Source organism: Polypterus senegalus, chromosome 4, assembly GCF_016835505.1.
Source record: "Polypterus senegalus isolate Bchr_013 chromosome 4, ASM1683550v1, whole genome shotgun sequence".
NCBI lineage: Eukaryota > Metazoa > Chordata > Cladistia > Polypteriformes > Polypteridae > Polypterus > Polypterus senegalus.
Window position 1 is genome coordinate 88,973,739 of NC_053157.1, and position 23,121 is coordinate 88,996,859.

At 36.5% G+C, this 23,121-nt stretch overlaps 2 protein-coding genes across 3 annotated transcripts in view; one reads left to right on the forward strand and one right to left on the reverse strand.

The window, feature by feature from the left end:
• cfap97 (cilia and flagella associated protein 97) overlaps window positions 1-15,538 on the forward strand; it is a 73,502-nt gene extending 57,964 nt beyond the window's left edge. For both annotated transcript variants that reach the window (XM_039751002.1, XM_039751001.1), the window contains exons 4-5: window positions 5,844-5,994; window positions 13,650-15,538. In XM_039751002.1, coding sequence (XP_039606936.1) covers window positions 5,844-5,994; window positions 13,650-13,771 — 273 coding nt within the window. In that variant the 3' untranslated portion in view covers window positions 13,772-15,538. The remainder of the gene's footprint in view (window positions 1-5,843; window positions 5,995-13,649) is intronic.
• On the reverse strand, window positions 15,377-22,827 carry slc25a4 (solute carrier family 25 member 4). Its single transcript, XM_039751003.1, has 4 exons — window positions 22,615-22,827; window positions 17,147-17,633; window positions 16,743-16,883; window positions 15,377-15,731 (listed from the first exon to the last, which is right to left on the reverse strand). Exons 1-4 carry the CDS (start codon window positions 22,723-22,725, stop codon window positions 15,574-15,576), a joined length of 897 nt encoding a protein of 298 aa, XP_039606937.1. The 5' UTR covers window positions 22,726-22,827; the 3' UTR covers window positions 15,377-15,573.
• Window positions 22,828-23,121: the final 294 nt, after the last annotated feature.

A 23,121-nucleotide genomic window follows, 5' to 3' on the forward strand; every position in this document is an offset into this window, starting at 1 on the left:
AACACTTCCGGGTCAGGGACTATAAAAGGATGATGGGAAATTCCAGACGTCGAGCTGAGCTGGGTGGAAGGGCGGCAACGAGTCTGGGAGTGGAGGAATTATTGTTATTAGTATTGTGGCGAGGAGGGTGCTTTGTGCACTGTATTGTCCAAATAAAGTAGATTATTGGACTTTTATCTGGTGTCTGTTGTCTTGGATAAGGGTTCAAGGGAGCGATAGCGCCCCCATTCTGTCACAGCGTCAACAGATAAGTCAATTATTTATTCTAAATGTTTGGATTGTGAAATGCCAGGAAGTTTTTCTTCGATGTTCTCAATGAAGAGATTTGCCGTCCATAAGTAATCTAATGTGTGCTCCTTTGTGAGCTCTTTTAAAAACATTTCTAATAGCCCAGACAAATATATTATTACTTGATGTGTGATAATCATAAAATCATAGTAAATGCATCAGGTCAAACATGCCAGATGTTTCTACAGTTCAAATTTTTTTTATTAAGGCTTTAGCTCAATTGTGCATCCTGATATTGTCTGTATTAGCAAAATGCACGGTTTTGAGTTGAGCAACCCCATTATCATAGACTAGACAGATACGGATTTTTTAGACTGGTAATGATACTGATTGCCAATGCATACTGTGCCGATATTGCTGGTATGCTAGGGATTAGGTATTTCTAGAAAAAATCTGAATTAAAAGAAAGCATTAATTTATGATGTTTTTACTTGAACATGTTTTAATTTAACATTTAACTGTTTAAATAGCAGTTTTTTTTTTTAACAAAGGCTTAGCAACAGAGACTTCTGACATTTGTCACTCTCTCTTTAAATGTACACTTCAGGGTGTGTGAGCACAGGAATATAAAGGGATTAATGAATGAATAAATGAATCAGTACACACATTTTCTCAAAGATGTATACATCAGGGCGGCACGGTGTCGCAGTGGTAGCACTGCGGTCTCGCAGTTAGGAGACCCGGGTTCACTTCCCTGTGTGGAGTTTGCATGTTTTCCCCGTGTCTGCATGGGTTTGCTCCCACCGTCCAAAGACATGCAGGTTAGGTGCATTGGCGATACTAAATTGTCCCTAGTGTGTGCTTGGTGGGTGTGTGTGCCCTGCGGTGGACTGCCGCCCTGCCCGGAGTTTGTTTCCTGCCTTGCACCCTGTGTTAGCTGGGATTGACTCCAGCAGACCCTGTAGTTAGGATATAGCGGGTTGGATAATGGATAGGTGGATATATACATCAATAAAATGAATCACATTAGGATGTATTTGCCTGCATATAACAATTCTAGCAACAGCTGCTTTTGCAGTTAGTTCATTTAGAAAACTAAAGCTAATTAAGAATGTTTTAAGATCTACAAAGTCTCAGGAATGTCTTGTGGATTTGGCCAGGTTGAGTAGTAAGTCGAGCATTACCAGATCGATTCATTTTGATGATCTTACCGAAATTTTTAACAGAAAATGTAAGGAAAGCTTGCTTTATGTAAGTGCTAAGCCTGTATTTCACTTTAGATGCATATTCTTTCATCTTATATACATTGTAAAATTTGTAGCAATTAAAGATGTTCAAATGTGTATTCTTTTACTCTTTATCATGTAGAAGGGAATTTAGTGGAATAAGGCCTCAAATGCAGAAAATCAATAAACTCCTCCATTCAGCCCCTCTCTCACCTTTTATACCTTTTTTGACATGACGTTTAAAACTGTAGTGGATCAAAACATTATGGCTAACGGAGCAGGAAAGAGATCCTGAAAACATCTTGGCACCACATCATAAAATTCCTCTCAGAGTTCCTGCCATCAGATCCAGCTTTTGCTTAAGAGCTAGACCAAAAGACTTCATTCACTAAAAAGTCAGTCTGCCTTTCAATAGTCTAAGCTTTCTTTTTATACTTCTTCAGTTGTCAGCTTGCATATTTTTTTTAATTGCAACACATTCAGATATACAAGTCACATAACAGGTTTGACAGCTTTTCTCACAGTCACTGCTAGTAAGGACCATGTAATACATAAACAGCATGACTATAAATAAAAGAAAGAAAAAACAAAACTTTTTTTAATTGCAGCTCTGTGTAAACTAGCTTTGTGAGAATTTGTAACATGAAAATTTCTTTAATGCACAAGAAGAAAGAAATGTTTGTTTAACAAGTTTGAATAAATTCAAGCCCACAGAACATTTTGAGAAAGCTTATTTGCATATCAGGTGTGGTTCTTTCAAGAGCAAGAGTAACATAATATGCAAGCTGCTCTGTGGGAACTGCAGGTTTGAAAACACATTATTAAGTTAACAACAAACACAACAAGTTGGAGTGCATTTATTGACAAGTATATTGTCTTTTCAGGCAATTGGTGCAATATAGAGGCAAGTCTATATATACTGTACTTTAGAAAGCGAAACCTCTGTTCTTTTGAAAGCTGACAAGACTGGGCATTTCAAAAATTAGACTCTCAAAGAGTAAGTGCTCTAACATTCAATTCCTGTGGTATACAAAGGCAAATGTATAACCATTTCAAAATAAAGCTTCTCTTGTTTTTAATGAATAAATGCCTGACCTTTGAAACAAAGGCCATTTTAGTTAAAACCTGTAAACCTTGCGCACACTTTGAGTAGGCTCTGCCATTTTGACAGAGGTGATGCCAATATGGCAAAGTAGAAAAACATGTAGTATAACATTAACGTGAAAATTGTGAACTTCAAGTATAGCAGTAAGTAAATAAATTACTTTATTCATCCTCTGTAAAAATTAGCCATTTATCAGTCACAAGTGTGATTAATGTTGGTGTTTAACGTTTTGAAGCATATGAAATTGTTTAGCATGGTCATTGTTAATGCTTAATTTGTTAATGTTATTGTGCATAGCAGTCAAGAGAAATGGCTTTTCAAGCTGAGGTCTTTTATGCTAGTAAAATAATGTTACAAACATCCTTTGCTTGGAAGCATTTCAGTATCGTAATATCAGTGCAAGTTCTACCGCTACTGATGTATATGCAGAGACAGCACTATAAATTCATTTTTCTTGTCTGAAAGGAAATTCTACAGCTTATCCCAAAATTAAACAGACTTGAAAACATGTGTGTACATAATGACCATCACAGCTCTGTGAGCATAAGCAACAAAGAGAGATCTTCACTTGCTTTCTCACATAAAGCTGTCAATAATCTGGAGTGTGCACTTGCTTTAATGAAACTTATCATAGTGTCAACAGTGTCTAAAACTTTGCAAAGTCGAAGGGGAGCAACAACTCTCATTCTTTGTACGGTCCCATAGTGTTTACTCATCTTCTCCATTGCTGCTGTTTTCCCAGTTTACTCCAATGGTGCAAATAAAACTATCAAGTATTTTAAAAATACCATTTATTGTTATAATTGTCCTTGCAAAACAAAAAAATCCTGTCTGATCTCAATTTCCCATTCATGTCAAATATCTATGAATAGATGGAAGATTTTAGAAACAGTTGAATGGAAAAGATGGTCTCACAGGGTTGAGTAGTGTATTGAACTAGGATATCCTCAGACATAGACAGGCTTTTCCCATTCTCAATCGATATTTGTGTTTTTTTTAGTTTTTTGGTATTTACATAAAGACGTAAGTCTCAGCAATACAAAGTATGATCAATGTCAGTTATTTGAGCTTTTTATGTTGAGTAAATTTTTTGAATGGTAGCATTTCTTCATTGCTATATTTGTGGCATTAATCTCCACTTGTGTACACCTGAGTTCTTTTTCTTTTTACCTAGAGTCCCTTGACTTATGTTTATTTTTGACATATTTTGTCTCTAATTTTTTTTTTAAATACTTAAACCGAAAGTACACACTGAGGTTGTACATTAGCCCACACACACAGGAAAAATACCATAAATCCATAGTGAACGTACCTCTTTTTGGATCCTCAACATTTCACCATGTTATTGTTATTCGTAAGTTTAGTCTGCCTTTTAATTACACACATTGTGAAAGTGGGCTCCATTTTCTGTTGTGCTATCTCATCCGTACAAACAAATCAACTGTTTTTTTTTTGTATGAATTGCCATCCAAATGTATGTTGACAAGTGCGAATCTACACATGTGACAGACTTTGTAACATTTGAAATATTTTTTAAATACGGTAATGTGATGAAGCAGTTATTTTTTCTGGCTACCTGATGTTATATTACATATAAATTGTATAATGTAATATGTGTGGTACATGCAAGTTACATATACAGTACTGAAACAAAGTATTCTTTCTCCCCAGTTTTTGTAGTTCAATAACTGGCCACCCTAACTGCTTTGTGTGTATAGCTTAGTCTTGGTATGTGGGTGCACACTGAGCCTTAACTTTGTAAGAGAATCTTGAACAGAGGTGCAGCTCCTCCAAGAAGCATCGAGAGACTGTGTGTCATGATTGTAACAGGTTTTTGAGAATAACCCTTCACCATGATTGTAGTTTAGGCTCTGACCTTAAGTCACACCATTATAGTGTATGAAAGTCTGCCTCCTTCCCGAAACATACAAACTTGAAGTAAAAAACAGAGGTAACAGTGTATTTAGAGCAACCAAAAAAAAAAATCATACTTAGTAGTCAGATTGCGTCACAGAGAAGCGCATGGGGAACAAATATGATTCTTTGGGTGGTCTCTGATGATTTAATGGATATGTTTGATATTTTTCAAGTCATGTGTTTTTTCGAAATGTTGGTATATATTGCCACATTAAGTTCTCTTCTTAGGTGAAGCAGTTTTTATTTAAAAAAAAAACAAAAAAAGGCAAAATGTCATGTCTGTTTTTGCAGTTTAAGAAAAAAGGGTTTCAAGGGACACAAAGGAGAATTTATCATTTAATAAATAAGTGGGACTGCAGCTACATAACCTTTTATTTCTAGATTTAAACAAACAGACTTATGGACATTATAGATACAGTATGGGATGTATATTCCAGCTGTCCTCTGAGTTTCTAATTTTTCCAAATGAGAGACTGGTTATACTGGCATCCAGTCCAAGTCATCTGTCTGCCTTCATTTTAAATGCAATCTCATTTACTGACTATTATCATCTAAAAGCCTAACTATATGTTGGTACTTTGCCAAAAATAAGGTGACAAAGTTAGTTAATGAAAGCTAAGCTTACAGGTTGACACCACATTTGTAGTTCTTTTGAGTTATGGCAATTATGCTAAACTAGAATAAGCTGGTTTGAAAGTCTGTGGATGTGTGATGTGAAATGTGTTTATGTAGATGAGGAATTGTATAATAAAACAACATACAGTATTCAGGAGGATTAGAAGAAATGTGAAAAAATTAAATAGTTGTGAAATTGAAAGCTAGTCATGGGCTTCATTCACAATGCTAGCAGCTTGGAAAAGAAATTGTGAGTAACATGGTTGATATAGATTTCATTTCATTTTCATTAAACAATACAGTATGTGCTGTAAATGGCATTTAAGTGCTGAACATAGCTAAAATTACACACATATGTTATGTGGTACTAGGGTGTTGTACCGTGTTAGCCATTAAGGATGTAGTGAGAAGTTAAGAAAAATGACACCATTTATTGGCTAACTCGAAAGATTACAATATGAAAGCTTTCGAGGCAACTCAGGCCCCTTTTTCAAGCATGATGGGGCCTGAGTTGCTTCAAAGGCTTGCATATTGTAATCTTTCTAGTTAGCTAAGAAAAGGTGTCATTTTTCTTAACTTCTCACTACATATAATTTATGAGAGAGTGGTGAGCATATTCTATTATACGTGTAATGTTGTCTTATCTGTAATATGCCCAATGATGTTTTATCATTGTCAAAACACAGAAATCTCAAAGATGTGTTTGTTTATAACAAGTAATAAATAAATGTTTTAAATCTTCTGAACATTAGGCATTCCTAAGAAGACTTGAATCTGTTAAACCAACAGTAGGAATGAAGAGATCAGAACAATTAACAGACTATCAACGTCAGATGAAGTATATGGGATCACCCACACCTTCAAGGCTAGAACAATCCTCACTGAGCAGGGTCAACACTGCAGGTAACATAAGCTAACTAAAGTAAATAATACTCTGTTATAACTTTGTTTACTTACAGTGCTATGAAAAGTATTTACTACTGGTAATAGTTTTTGCTAAGTAAAAAGTGTTTGCTACTCCTACTATTCCGTGCATTTGCATATTTTACACAATTAATGGCTGCAGACTTTTAGACAGAATACAATATTAGAGAAAGAAAACATGAATGAACACAGTATTTACAGTGGATTCAGACCCTTTCACTTTCTTCACACATTATTGATGTAAATATAATTTATATTAATAAATTTGCCATTTGTGCTCATTGATTTGCATTCAGTAACCCATAATGACAGAAAGTTTGCAAATTTGTTACAATCAAATACTGAAATTGCTCATTTATATAAGTATTCAGACCCATAATTCAGTACTTTGTAGAGTTAGTCTCTACAAACTTTGCACACCTGGATTTAGGCAGTTTTTCCCATTCTTCCTGGCAGATCCTTTCTTAGATTGAAGCATTTTAAACAGCTTCTTCAGGTCGTTCCTCACATGCTTTATGTGATTTAAATCTGGATTTTGGTTGGGCCACTCGATGACAGTCATGGACCTGTCCCAAGGCGAATTCAGTGTTGTCTTGGCTATATTCTTCAGACCATTCTCCTGCTGAAAGGTGAATTGTCACCCCAGTCTGTGGTCACATGCACTCTTCCGCTGGTTTTTTTCAAGGACCTCTCTGCATTTGGCTGCATTTATCCTTCACCCAATTCCCTGTCCCTGCTGCTGAAAAGCACCATATTAGCATGATGTTGCCACCACCTTGCTTCATTGTATGGATGGATTTCTGCTCAAAGAGTTTAATATTTTCCTTTTCCTGGGAAGACTCCCCATTGTTCCAGATGTTTTCCATTTGGTGGTAATGGCTCTCACTATGGTGCAGTGGATCACAGAACCTTAGAAATGGCTTTATAACCATTTCCTGATTTTTATGTTTCAACAGCTTTTCTCCTCATCTCTTCTGGAATTTTCTTTCGTCAAGGGTAGAGGTCTGTACGGCACTGCCATTTTGATCCCATTTCCCGCTGCTTCTGACAAAATTCAGTCCCATTTTCCTCTGCTGCTATCCACTTTATTCCACTTCCACAAATTTTTCCTTTCCACTCAGGACCACATTTGCTTTCTCATCTTTACTTGACACATAGACTAAGTGGATTATTAAAACAGCACAATATAAAATAATGGTCTGGATTACATTTATAAAATTGACAGGTACGTGTTTCGAACCTGAAATCATTGTGACTACCGTGCATTGCAGAGTATCATTAAAGAAAATACTCATGGCAATTGGACTCAGGTAATAGTCAGGAGAGCTGGCGGGAGCCATATTACTATTTAACACCAATGCATAAGTACATTTTCCCACAAAGTGAAATTGCATATCTACAGACAAGCAAAAAATAAAAAATAAACACCTATATTTTTGATTGGGATGTAATGAGTTATAACCTTAATGTAATGTAGAAAAAGTTTTTTATTTTTTCACAATATTGGTATGAAAAATTAATAAAGATGCATTTTACAAAAAGGTACGTGTGACATTACAGATATATCTCCTCCTGGTCTTTACCTTTAAAAAAACAAAATCAATTGACCCTAGTAGATTGGTATATTTGCCTGTTTTGGTGTGTGTGCCACTAAGATAAGCATTTAAAATAAGCACTATTCACACATGCAACAGGAAAAATGCAAACCTGAGGCCTCTAGCACAGCAGTACACACCTAAATTCAGGTAAGTCGATATACAGCATATGTGAAGGAGAGAAAAAAAAAAAGTACTCCAACCAGTAATCACTATTCTGCATCCGCCTTCCGAGGTGTTATGCATATGATCAATTATAAAGTATAATAGAACAATAACAACAACAGTTCATTTCTTGTAGGTTGGGTGTGCATTGGGTATCAGAAAATGGGGTAAATACAACATGCAAAACAGAATGCAAGTAGTCCTCTTTACCGAGCTAAATGGCCAACCTATTATTGCCACCTCAAATGTACAGTATAATATAGTATATAAGTATTTAATATAGTTTATAAAAATTTATAATTTACAGTACTGTATATATAGTGTATTACTTTTTCATGAGTTTTCTCAGAGGTTCATCTGTATTGTGATGACCTGTTCCTGATGACATGAATAAAGTCTAATTGCCTGCCTCTACTCACTGCTCTTACATTTTAGTCCATTGCCACAAAAAATTTAGTCAGGTTTTGTAGAATTTCCTTGGAATGCAGACCTCTAGGTCAAGGCATAGTGTTCTTCAAGCAACCTTCTGGTCACTACTTCACTCTTATGGTAAGGGTCAGTATGTGGTAAGGTTTGGATTCAACAGGGATGGCTGCAGTCAGAACAGGCTCTGTTTAGCCACTGGAGTCTAATTATCAATTAACTTTAGTCAACTGTTTGAGTGAGTAACTAAAGGGGAATAACCTTTTAGCATAGGCAGTACAGGTTGTTGGATAACTTTATTAAGTTCAAGATTCAAGAGTATTTATTGTCATTTCATCTATATACAGTAGTACAGCATACAGTGAGATGAAACAACATTCCTCCAGGAGGACCATGGTGCTACATAGAACACAGGACAAGAAGAATCCACAACTTAATACCGGGAATGCCTGTTAAACATCTTAGATTCACGAGTACCGATTTGGGTAGTGAACACTTCGATGAATGAAACCTGTTATCTTTACCACGGTTTACAAACACGGAATGTAACTTGAACACAACACATCCTCCAAATACGAACCTGATTGAAAGAAATAATGATAATCAAATCCTTGATGACAGCAACACTCGTAACAGTCACAAAACAATTACATTGACAATCATGTTATGTTATTTTTAAAATGTTTCCTTTTCTTTTTCATAACTTCTTTAACACACTACTTCTCCGCTGTGAAGCGCAGGTTTTTTTGCTAGTTTATAATAAATCAAAATGTGACGAATTGTCAGCAATTATAATTTCGAAAGACGGAGATGTCAAAGACAGAGTAATGCATTCTGAAAACGAATATCACCCACACAATATTTCAGGTCAAAATTAGCGATACTTTCCATTGTATTTAACACACTTCTGTCATCTTAACGTCTATCACAACATTACATTATTAATGCGTATCTAAAAGTCGAAGCTAATTGTCTATTCTTTATTAAATCGAATCAAGCAAAACTTAGAGCGGAACATATGCAAGGTCTCATTGATCACGTTCAAAATTCAAATATCAATAGTTCAGAAAAATTCTAAATAGGTTAAGCAGTAATATTACCTTCATCATATCAAGGTAGTCCAAGAGCTTTGCAAAAGTTATACCATGATGCAATGGCAATATCCCAAACTATCAATTGGCCAGATTTATTTATTACAATGATGTGCAATCCACAATGGCCAGAAATCCGCAGATTCTTGAGAAGAACGCGACTGGCTACATCAGCTCTGGATATTCCCACTTCCATAAGTAGATTGTTGTATCACAAAGTCTTATTTTTATTGAAAGAACTAGAAACGGTGCTCGGTCAAATCACGTCAGTGCAATGGAAAGTGGGTGGGATTTAATGGAATTGCCAATGCATGGTCAAAGTCATTCTGTTGAATTATTACCGATTCATTTACCAGGTCAGAATATGATTCAATTTAAAGAGGGCGTAGAAGCAGAAGCTTTAGAGGTAGCGAAATATAGAAATACCAAATTATTGGCTTATTTTGAACTTAATAAAACAGACGTAAATGCAAAAGCATATACGTATGTGCAAATTCCTCAACATTACACATGGCAGAAACAAAAAAAAGTGTGGCATCTAAGAAAAATGAATTGCAAAAGTGTTGCTCGATTAAATATTGTATCACCAAAAGATATGGAACAGTTTCATTTAAAATTGTTATGTGAATCAAAAGGAGCAACGTCGTATAAAGATGTTCTAACTATAGATGAAACTACGTACGCTACCTTTAGGGAAGCCGCACAAGCAGCTGGGTTATGTAAATCGGACTACTGTATGCTTGAAATGATGTCTGATGCCACTTCTGTAATGATGCCTGACAAATTAAGACACTTCTTTGTGTACTTAATTATGAAGGGTTAAGCGGATGCTTTACAATTATGGGAAGTGTTCAAAGGACTGTCATCCGAAAAGACGAATGAACAAACGGCTCTTTCGATCATCAAAGAATTGTTAGAAATAGAAGATTTAACGATGCAGCAAAATGGACTTCCACAAGAAATTAACAACTCAGAAGTAAAGAAAGAGATAACACCCCCATCATTAACACCCTCTGCTCTTCCTCCAGCCAAATTACTGTTGAAAGAAGGATGTATCGTGATGTTATTGCATAATTTATGTATGAGTGATGGGCTATGCAATGGGACAAGATTAATTGTATTGAAAATTGGTAGAACAATTATAACGTAAAAATTTAACAAGCGACGAGAAAGGTAATGTAGTACGTACTCCGCGAATAACATTAGACACAAAAGGAGATCTTGATATGCCTTTCGTATGAAAACATTAACAGTTTCCCGTGAGAATAGCTTTTGCAATGACAATTAACAAATCACAAGGACAAACATTCTAAAAAGTAGGTTTATTTATAAGAGAGAAAGAAACGATATTCACTCACGGGCAGTTATACGTTGCATTATCACGATTTAAGACCAAACAAGGAATCAAAATTCAATGCAATCTTGAAGAAAAGTTCAAATATTGTTTTTGCTGAGGATTTAAAGTAAAAGTGAACATAATGCATATGTAACAATTCCCATGAAATAAACAAGTCTCTTTAAATTGTATTTCCGGTTAACCAAACTCGGGAGTTGGTGAGCAAAGCTAGCAGGGGGCAAAGCCCCCTAGTTTAAATAAAATAACTTATTTGAATATTCACAATCAAATCTCCATATAAATTTGGCCAAATAACAGAAAAAACAAGATTGGGAATAAGTGACAGCTGTTAAGTGGAGAGAGCAGTTAAGAAAATGCCAAATAAATGTTAATGTTGCAGTACTTACAAAGTCTCTTTATATTTGACATACAACATCCAAACAACTTTCAGTTGCTACTGTGTTGATGCCCAGAGGAACAGGGTCTGGGACATCTGTTTTCTAATCTTGGCCTGTCTCCAGTGGCAGAGGCCTTATATACTTCTGTGCTATACTTTACTGCACAAGCGATCAGATTGTGGCAAACCTATATGGGGGCTCTACAGCAGTGTGGCTGGCTATGCAAGGTGCAGGTGTTCAGGGATCACAATGATTTTTAACATGTGATTATGACTGACTTATAAACCAATTCAGACTTCCTAGAGCAATCCTCTTGGAGCTGTGTGCTGAACTGGAGCCTACATTACAGAGACAATCTTGCAGAAATCGCATGATCCCTGTTCTGTTACAGCTTTTAACAATCGCAGTGTATTTGACAATGGGCACTTTTCAGTGTGAACTGGCTGAACAGTCAGGAGTCTCAAAGTCATCACTGAGCCTTGTCATGCCATCATTATGGGATAATTAGTTCTTGAAGTGGAACCAAATAACTGCCGTAGTAATGCCTTTTGTATCTGCTTCTTACTCAATGTGAAGCATTATAAAATGCATATAGTTACCCCAAAGAGCTCCACTTCAAGCCTTGTGTATAATTAGTTGCTACCCAGATAAAAAATTTACAATCGGGTGAGGAGATTGAGATCAAAAGGCAATTTTCATTGATTGCTTATTTTCCTACTGTAATCAGTGCAACTGACTGCGCACATGTTGCGATAAAGGCACCGTCACAGAACGTGCTTGCTTTTGTTAACAGAAAGTCCTTTCATTCAATTAAAATACAACTAAAATTTGATGCTGAAATGTGTCTGAATAACTTTGTTTCAATCGGGTCCAGTTGACCCCACGATTCTCTTATTTTTTCAAATAGTAGAGTGGGAAGCAGACTTCATGGTTATGCTGTGTGATGTTTGGTAATGCTGTCATTGCCACATATTTCAATACAGCACACTATTTTTTATAAATTAATCAGGTGGCTACACGCTAAGGCAATTCATACCTAATGCACACACTTAATGTCATTACCAGCTTTGTCAATATTTTATAAGCAAGCACACTTTTGTAAATGATTATAGTTAAGCATGACATTTATACAAGAGACAAGGGTGAGAGAGAGTTATATAGGTTTTGTTGTGTTTTTGTGGTTTCTCAAGGAAAAGAAGATAACCAGTGTTAACCATTGGAGATCTCAATACCTGTAGTGAAAGATTCGAACAAGATGTTTTTTTTTTTTTACTGGGAGGTGTGCTACTTCTATGCTCTTGTCTGAAGTGAGTTTCTGATCACTAGAAGATTGTCTTAGAAAGTGGGAGCTATCATTTCCATTCTAGCTTTGACTCAAAAATAACACATATATGAGTGTAAATTGACATTTCTGAATAGAGAATTGAGTAATTTGCTATTTAGTATCATGTCTTTCTGCAGTGGTTGCTGGTACTATTAGTGCAAATGACTACAGTGTCAGTTAGCTCTTTTTCCACTTACCTATTTTTGTTTTCTTCCAGGAAGCATCAAAACTTATCACCGGTTATCCTAAACCATGGCACAATTGCAAAAAAAGAGATTCTGTAGTGTCTATGATCAACTTCTAAACAAAAACATTGTTACCTGACTTTTGCAACATTTTATAGCCTTTCTCTATCATTGATACTTTTGTACTGAAGTGTTTTTCAACAATATGTTTTACACTGCAGAAACTGATTTTTAGAAGCAACAGGAAATAGTTGGTGTAAACGAAACCCATTGTTGGCCAACTAACAGGAAGCAGACTTACTCGTCTATGCATCACTCCCAGAATTTTTGAAAATAACTAATTCTGAGCCAGTTTTGTATGCCATACTTCTCAAAATTGTCCAGTTATCAAGGATAGGTGATGTGCCACTTGTACATTCTTAAGGTTCTTGGCAACCTTCATGCTATGATAGAAGTCATGTGTTGGGGATAGAATTTCTCCAAGAGATAATGCTATGTGTGACAGACAAAGAGATGCAATCTAAGTAACCTCTAAGCAGTTTTGCCATTTTAGTAATTATATACATCATCTTGTTCACTGACTGATTCTGAGTCTCATTTGGTGTCCTTTGTCATGGCTCATGGCAATTATCTATGAGCAGTGCAATATGATTGTATGGACTGCCCCATGAAATAAGCAGCAGATTTAGGATATTAGTGGTTTTGCTGAGTAATGTACAGATTATTTTTGTCTAATTTGTTATCTTTTTTTCCAAACTTTCCATTTCAAGCCCTGAAAGGCAGGAGTGGGAATGTCATTATAATACACACAAATGAGCAGGCATAGGGATTCTTCAAGATGCCTCCAATAGCAAATGCACCTTAATCAAAATTTATGAGGCACTTGGAAGCTTACTTTTTTCAAGATTAACATTTGTAGATTGCATACAATAGTTATGCATTTGTAAATTCTGTAATTAACAAAATTAAATTGTTATATACATATTGTAGCCACTTATAGGAAAGTTAAATCTCCAACTGCAGATTTGCTTTTAGCATCAGCTGATGTTATTTACTCTGTAATCTTCATTATGTTTTTAAAGCTGCAACTTTCTAAACTTTATCCTCTCTGTTGCAGGAAAATCTTCAAGGGCCTCCAGTGCTGCAAGCAATGTGAATGAATGGCCTGCACCAACTCTTCCCACCACAGTGGCACTGAGAGCCAGCAGACCACCTGAAGCAAGAGCTGCTTGGTCGTAGTGCTCCAAATTTCACTTATCAACATTCTTTAAATGCATGGTTGGCTATAGTGTATTAAACTTGTTGTACATCAGCTAAATCAAGCACAGCTACAATGGATGCATAAAGCATGTTGTGATGGGTACTTTTTTTTGTTCACAGGAACTTAGTTTGCAATGTTACGGAATACATTAAATTGTGCTATCTGTTATGTGAACTTAGTTGCACACTCTTGTACACATTTTCAAAAATGGAAAGCAATTCTTAATTTACATTTTTATTGTAACTATAAAAAAATGAATATTTTATATTGTGAACAAGTTCTTTTGCTATTATGTCTGTCAATAAAGCTGAATGTTTCACTATATCAGCTTTCATGAATATATTGTACAGTTTTTGACATGTTTTGTTACAATATTTACACAATGTATTTTTGTATCTGGAATGCATTTATGTTTCTGTGGTGGTATTAAATATAGTCATTTTCTTCTTTTTCAATGTACCTCATTGAATCAGAGTTTATCCAGCTTTTATTTAATTTGTATATAATTTTGTAAATATGGTTGCATTTATCTGTTGTGATGAAGGATATGCATATTATGTTTATGAAAACAGCTAGATTCTGAATAACTTCATAAGATTTTGCTCAGGCAGAAATTAATTAATTCACTGCTTCATTTCAAGTTACACAAGTTAACAAGTGCATTTTAGTAGTTTTGTTGTTCTCCTCGACTCCTTTAACCTCTTTGGTGAAAGTGCTGCTCAAGTACTAACCAGTTGTTTTCTTTTTGTTAGTTTCATGTGATATTTAATTTCTACAGTCCAGAATGTGCTGAGTTTTTCCTGAAGCCACATTTCCAAATCCTGTCTCAGAAGTACATGTCAGGACACACACCCTCATATAATCAGCCAGTTTAGCTTCTTCATAAGGACATCTATTGAATTGGTGAAAACCTAAATGAACACGGAGAAAATTTGAAAACTCCACACAGAAAACATCCCAGCCAGGAATTAAAGAGGAAATGACAGGGGCTGTGCCACAGTTTTGCTAATTAAGATTGTATAAATATATCAAATTAGTAAACATTTATGTTGTCAGGAATGGGAACAACAAAGGACTTTGAACTGTTTGAGCCAAATTAGTACAGGGTGCATTTACTACTCCTGTGCTCGGCATGTTTAGCTCCACAAACGAAAAGCACATACGACAAAAGTCTACCTTGAGGAAGTCACATAGTATTATTTTTCTAAAACCTGGCAGCCACCTTAGGATTTACATTAAAAAGCCATATTTGGTTGAAAATGTGTGCCATACTACCTTATTGCATTGATCTGTAAAGCCATTCCTCCTCAGTGCTTTTACAACTTTACATTTGTCGAACAATTAGTAGAACACTAATGAATTCTTTATTTGACTTTGACAAACCACAACTGGATTTGAGAAGTTACCTCCAGAAAGAAACATAACAATGGTAATGATTTATTTCTTTTAGCAAACAAATATGTAATGCTGAGTCTCAAATGAAAATGTATTGTTAGACAATGAAGAGGAAGAATTTCAGAATCATCTTTAAGATTAAAATGTCACTTTATTAAAATTAATTGACATGTTACAGGGTATATATATATATATATATGTACAGTTCCTTTGGTGAATTGCCCATGAAGCTATAGATAAAACACTGCCATGATGTAATGGACAACGAGTATAAAGAAGGAGCTATTCAGATTTCCCTAGGAAATAGCTTGTTGTCCAGTAAACCATAGCTTTACAGAAAAAAAAAAAAACATTTTGGTTCTGCAGCAGGAAGTTATTTGGGGAATCAAACATATTTCTTAATTTCATCATAAAGTACTAATACAAAAGCACCGCCCATGCCTCTCAGTACATTTGACCAGGCACCCTTGAAGAAAGCTTTGGATCCTTCATCTTTAGCAATCTTCTTCCAGCAATCAATGGTGCCCTTGTACATGATGTCAGCTATCAAAACAGAATAAAACATTTCATGAAAAAAGCTGTTTGACTATATGTTCTTCTGTAATATACCCACTGCTTGTCAATGTATTCTTTGTAGGTCATCAATTGTATGGTATTTATGAAAATTTTAGTTCCATGTTACATCACAATTTAAAATGGTAATATTTACAACAGCCTAGACTCCAAGTACTATCAAGTCTTAACAGGGTAATACGGTATATTTAAAATTAACAAATAATGTAGGGTTTAAAGTAAATTAAATTTTGACCCAAAATTATATTAATAGAAAGTAAACATACTGCATGAAGTACTGATAACTAACATACTTTTGTGGATCATTGTGTAACTGTGTGCATGTCACTTAATTTCACCCAACATAATTCTGTGGCACCCACATCTCAGATTGTAAATATGTCTGTGAGATGAAAACTGGATTGCTGTCTTTTGTACTGTTAATGTAGCTTAATTTAAATATTAACAAGGACAGCATATTGAAAGGATCAACCATATATATAAATATTTAAAGGAAAATCCTAAATTTGAATGAAAGCTGTATCCTTACAGACCTCGTATTTGTTTGTCTTCAGTATGGAACTGATCAACTGAACCCTGTCTTCATGGTTCCCAGTCTGTATGTGTTTGTAAAGCAACATGGACTCGTCTGCCTTGCATGACATGACTTTAATTTACCAGTTAAGACCCACAAAACTGGAAAATAAAAAGCCTAACTGGTGCTTTTTAGAAGGGGTGAAGGTGTATTTCTGATTTACTAACCGACCTGACACTTCTAATGGAGGATCCCATGTGTATTTACACCTTCTTGGGTTTTCTGGGCTTATCTTATGGACGCCATATTCGTAAAACGTACCATGACATACCCTATGGATTCATTACATTTGATTATTCCAATACATATTCAACAGCCACAGAATACCCAGTTTCTTTTATTTTATTAATTCTGAAAACTCAATTCTATATCATGCATAAGCTGAGCAGGCCAATCCAATAGCTTACCTCCTTTGCGACCTGACTGCATCATCATACGACGACGAACAGTGTCAAAGGGATATGACACTAGGCCTGCTACGGCAGTGACAGTCTGTGCAATCATCCAGCTCACCACGATATGCACGTTTTTGGGATCTGGCATCATACCTGAAGATGTAAACGGAAGATAGTTAGCCTGATGATTGAACAGTGCAATCCAATATTTTAAAGGTGGAAAGCAGCTGGATATCTTCAATACTATCAAAAAATGCATTGTTCTAATTGGAACAAACCACTTTTTTAACATTATAGAACAAATAAAAAGGCTTCAAAACTTTGAAATACCATACATAAGGTCTTAAAGTTTCTTAACTCTTTTACTACTCACATTTTTCACTGTAAAGTTAAAGAGGCTTCTGCCGATTAATTACCTTTAGCTGTGTCGTAGACGCCAAAGTAAGCAGCTCTGTAAATGATAATTCCCTGAACTGACACATTGAATCCCAGGTAAAGACCCCTTAAACCATCTGACTTGAAGATCTTGGCTATGCAGTTGCCAAGGCCTGTGAATTCTCTCTCGCTGAGCCCTTTGCCAACGTCGGCAGCCAGCCTGGTTCTGGCAAAATCAAGAGGATACACAAAGCAAAGCGACGTGGCACCTGCAGCACCTCCAGATGCCAGATTCCCTGCAAAGTAGCGCCAGAACTGTTTCTTTTGATCCACTCCTCCTAAGAAGATCTTCTTGTACTTGTCTTTGAAAGCAAAGTTGAGGGCCTGGGTGGGGAAGTAACGGATTACATTGGCCAGGTTGCCTCTCCAAAAAGAGAGGAAGCCCTGCTCTTTGGGAATCCTGATGACACAGTCAATGATGCCCTTGTACTGAGTCGCTGCTGTGATCTGCTTGCTGGCGTGCTGGACCTAGAGAAGAAGATGTCAAGAGTGGTGAACTGGTACTGCCAAACATGTCTCCTGCTCAACCCTAAACTACAAAACTGTGAACACAAATCAATGTCAGACAAATATCACCATCTAATAATAAGATGGGCCTGCAGCACTGTTCTGTGACACACCTAGGATTAGTTCAAACTAACACAGATATTTTTGAAAACACATCTTTTTAAGATTTGTTTTGGCATTTCATTCACAGTGAAACCCTTATTCGAACAAAAAAAGGTATTGTTTCAAAAATGTTCCCCGAGGTGAATAAATTAGAAAACCCCAGATCTCGCTTAGCAGTGTGGATGGTGATAACAGAGCTTTTTTGAAAATGCTGACTTATGATGGCCATGTGATAATGGGCATGCTTCAGTCTGGTCCATTGCCTAATAGTGAAGAGTATTTTGATTCAATTTACTGATTTGGTTCTTTCAAACTACCTAATCAAATGAATTGATCATTTTAATTTTAATTCATTTGATTTATTAGATTAATTTATAGGATTTGAGGCTGATGCATGTGTGAAATCCTTTCCCCTCTGATTGCATTACAAATGAATAATTTAATTATTCGTACAAGGGACATTAAAAAAGTTTCCGTACTTTTACATTTTTGTTGGAAATGGTGAAGGCAGGAGGAGTAATTACTGGCCATTAAAAAGTTGGTATGATGTTGGGAAAATTGCATCGCAAACAAAAGGTGACTATATGGAGAAAAGTGAAGTCATTTGTTTTTGAAATTCTTAATAGAGTTTTTTTAAAAAAAGTGTGGAAACTTTTTGAACGTCCCTTGTACATTATATGACATTGTCCAGCATCAGTACACAAGTTATGAAAACACATTTAAGAGACATAATTAAATTAAGATGTTACTTTACAGACTCACAAATGAATGACAATATTGCAGCTTGTTCTTGGGTAACGGATCAGTTCAAGAAACGAATGAGAGTTGTGAGACTCTTTCTCGGGTAATGATTCATTAAACACTGGAAAGAGTCAGTAAATATATTCTGTGCACTGTAGTAAACTTGAAAGCAAATAATTTTTGAAAATCAGGATAATATTTTTATAAGTTTAGTTTTATGACACTAAATTGTGGAATGTACAAAGTGACAGGCTATAATATAATGTTTATATATTCGGCCTAAAACATTTCCAATAACGAATAACGAATTGTATAAAACAATTAATACATTCTAATATAAATGTATTGTCACAGCATTGTACTTGTATGTAGCACGAGAGAATGAATGATCAATGAAAAAGATCTCATTCTCCGATGATTTAGTTGTAGCTAGAAAGAATCATTAATCAAATGGGTGGTACTTTCTTTATACATTTTAACGAGATAGGCTGACGGCATCACGCATGCACTTTAACACTCATGTTATGCGCTACTTAATCGATTCCCATATTTCACTAAAAAGAGTCGTTCAAAAAGAACGACTCGTTCGAGAATCGCTCGTCACTAGCTAACTTCCCTGCATCAGCTGTGATAGGAACTACATGGTTAAGGTTACAAGGCGTCCCGTATTTCCCGTGGCAAACACGCATTTCTTACCCAGTTGTGCAGTCCCGATTTTTTTTCCCCTCACAGAGCAGTATATAAGTCGTTGCATTAAAACTCATCAATCATTTTAATTCTGTTCAAAACGGGCACCATCACACTAATATTCTGTATTTATGAAAAGCTTACTAACTGCGCACTCCGCAAGTGTGAGATCAAGCCGCTTAGTTCTGACTGAGACTAGTAGTCACGTGCCGAATCCATCACTACAACTAAACGTTTGTGCTTGTTTAACGAAGAGCTTCAGAGAGAATATGCATTTCTGAAAAAGATGCATTTGGTTCAGAGAACAACAAACGAATGTGTCAAACACGTGGAAAAATGTTCTATTTTACACGTGAGACGCAGAGATATTACTCAGCATACATAAAGACGCCGGGAAGGGAGGTAGGTCAAGCCTGAATAAGACAATTTATTTAAGCGTAGTGGTTTTCCCTTATCATTCAGTGGCATAAGTAAAAAGAAATGAAAAATAATGCCTGATTAGGTTTTTTGTAATTCAATTGAGTTAATGTAAATAAATGTATCTATGTTCATGCGGTGCAAAGTGATTGTAGGTAGAATCTATCATAAGCAATAGGCCCGCAGCACATGCATAAACCGAGGTGATGTTAGCTTGACTTTAGAAATTCGTTTGACATTCAGGCTCTGACGCTTCTTATCTCCGAATCGAAATGAGCAATGTCATTAAAATCAACTATGGAAAACCAAACTTTAAAGTACACAAGTAACAAAGCACCTTATTATATCAATGGCTCTAAATGCTGTATTGGTTTTACTCTTCATTATACAACCGCGATACCCCCAGTATTTAATTCCCAGCAAGCCCCAAACACCCCCCTCCGCCATACTAGATTCACCGAGAAATTACAAAGCATTAATTTTGGCTGAATTCATATTTTATATTGTCCATGGCTTTGGTATGCACCCTTGTAGTACTTTGTAACTTTAAAAATCAGTTGTACTTCATTGTTTATCTTCCCAGAAAATAGTCCGATTTGTTTTTATTCCTCCTTTCAGTATTTCGACAACATCGGCTTTATTCCTCAAACAAATTGCACTGTTAGCATGCCAATACAATTTACCCATTCGTTGCGTTTTTACAATACGATCTGAAGACATTAATGAGGATAAAAAACCTTTAAAACGAAAACGGCTTTTAAAAAACGTATTAATGTTAGTGTGGACTCGTACTTAATAGTTTAATTCATTGAAGTGGTGCTTCTCCGCTGTCTTTTTAAAAACGAACACGATTAAAAATTTACTTAACATAAATTTCAACCAGTCGTTCGAATGAGCACATGTTCTATCATTTGGTGTCAAGCTGCCTTCCATACTACTGTCCTAGGGGATTTTGACATTTACACGTAGACCGTCGATCCTCTTTGCATGTCTGAACACACTGCGTGGCTCTTCCATTTCTGGATACAAGGCGATCAGTCCAATTGTTTAAAATAATTTCTTCTGCTAGACTAATGACTTGCGGGATTTGTCTACATTGTATTTTTTTCCTCACTCATTGTTTGATCAGTTTTGCTATTTATGCTTTACATATTGTGTAAAGCATCTTTTGAAGATTGAGAAAAGCGCTATATAAATACACATTATTTTATTATTACCTTTAACATTTTAAATTGTTAAAAAAACACTTTTCTGTCTTATTCCCCATAAGACATACTAATTGCTAATTAAATACAGTATTTATAATCTGTAGCGATTTATTAATTTTTTAGGTTCATTTCACTTTGGTTTGATGCAAACAATTCAAGAATGATCCTCAACTGCAAAAGGTGACATTGATGATGGAAGAATGAATGGATGAAAAACACTAAGAGTCTTGAAAAGTAACACAGGCTTAGAGCTCGATTACAAGAGAAAGGCTTTAATACAGTTCGGGACAGTCTGGGGAAAATGAAGCAATGGAAGGCCTAGTGGATGTGCTATACTTCTAAAGGTCAAAAGACACCATTAAATTTTTGGTGCTAATTGAACAGACAAACAACTAAGATAAGATAAAACGTTTGCGGTCAGGCAGCTGTCCTCACTTATATCTACAGAGGGCAGTAATGTCACTGCCCAGTATCAGACTGCCATCTTAAACAATGTTCATTCATTCATTCATTCATCTAATTATTCATTCTTCAAATCCATTCACTACAATTCTGAAGGATCAAGGACATGCAAAGGGTGCAAGGCAGGACGCATTTCTTGATCAAGTGCTACTCTGTTGCAGGGGTGGTGGATTTACAATATACATTGAATCATACAATATGCAAGTACTGCAGTTAAGGGTTAACGAGACCCTGGAAGGCATCCTTATTTAGCCAAGCTGGCTAAATGCAGATGCCTGTGCAGAATGAAGAGAGGAATGAAAAGCAGCCCGAAAGGCTGTAGTGGGGACATGCTGACGCAGGACCACAAATGCTAACCCACTCGCCGAGCATACCCACTTCCTAAAAGCTGCTCCTTTGACCCCATTAGAAAAAAAAATGGAGGCAACACTCACCCTGTTTTTATGTGTATCTTTAAAAACAGCAAAAGCTTACATAAATGCACATAATACGCTAAAAAGTAGCACATCAGCCTTGCGTTGATATTTCGGACTATTAGCGTTATATGGATCATAAATGTCTGGGCGTATTTCACCAGCCGAACGAACTTCATTTCTTTCCCTCACGCGCGCTCGCACGAAGGCTCAGGACACATACATATGAAAGTCTAATGCGTAAATTCGTCTCCCATCAGGTCGAAAGTTGTATTTACTTTTACACTGACATCGATTCACATCTAAAATGTTATTTGCATGCATCTCCAAAAAGCAGGACAACTTGGCAGGGACGTTTTTTCGCTTGAAAATCCAGTTCGATGTCAAGCCTCCGGGTTTCACGCGTGTGTCCCGCTACATAGCAGTGCCTCTGTTGTCTGACAGGTGGAAGCGCGTTTTCCGACAGCGAGAGCTAACGGGTTTCTAATTATAGGAGGACTTGTGCAGACAGGAGCTCAAGTGAAATCTTTCAGACAAGGACTAAAACGTTTACCTCTGCAGAAGCCTAAGTGAAGCGCGATGTGACAGTGTAGAAAAGTTAGGAAACACAGGGCTGATGGTTTATTAGTTTAGTCATGAGATTGTCGTCTGCACAGATTTATGAGCGGCTCGACCATGTAAGGGCACAATATTTTAAAAAGCAGCCATTACCAAAAGTGATCCACACAAAAAGGAAGACTACCATATTCAGGCAGACGATCCTAGCAACAAAACATAAACCAATGTTTGTAACTCCGGCCAAATCCTAACCAATGTTTGTAACTCCGGCCAAATCCTTCGAAGGCGCCCATTCCTCTTGTTAATATGCTTCCCTATAGCGGTTAGCCCAAGAAGCGACTCAACCCAGCTTACCTGCAGCAACAACTTCACCCTCTCAATGGGGGCCACAGCGGTCTTGGAAATGGCAGCGGCGATACCCCCCGCCAAAAAGTCCTTCAAGAAACTAACGACTTGGTCAGACATTTTTGCAAATGAAGTTAGAAGTCTTGGCTTTGCTATAGGAGTGCTCTTCTCCACCCAGGTACTTGCCGGCAACCTGACCCCCCTCGAAATGGACGAGGAGCATTCCTGCTTTCCTAATATAGCCCAGCGGTCTATCGCGAGAAAGGGGGCCACCGGAGAGCAGCTGCCCACATCCAGATTGGTGCTGCTGAATAAATTTCCTAGGTCACAGTTCGTTTCAACGCCATTTTATGACAAAAAGTTAGGCTTGTGTCTTGGGGACGTTTAAAGGGCAAATTAAAGTGACCAGGGCCGGTGTCACCCGGCGTACACAGTGTCCTGCGACTAAACGCCCAATTGCATGGGTCACGTGTGTCCTAACATACTCCGGGATCATGATTCCAAAAATCCCTGATT

What these genes read in the sequence shown, in the direction of transcription:
- slc25a4 (XM_039751003.1), bottom strand. Translation starts at nt 22,725, where the DNA reads ATGTCTGACCAAGTCGTTAGTTTCTTGAAGGACTTTTTGGCGGGGGGT. An exon ending in GGGTGAAGTTGTTGCTGCAG is followed by an intron (nt 17,634 to 22,614) that starts GTAAGCTGGGTT and finishes CTTCTTCTCTAG; the next exon opens with GTCCAGCACGCCAGCAAGCA. An exon ending in GCAGTCAGGTCGCAAAGGAG is followed by an intron (nt 15,732 to 16,742) that starts GTAAGCTATTGG and finishes CTGTTTTGATAG; the next exon opens with CTGACATCATGTACAAGGGC.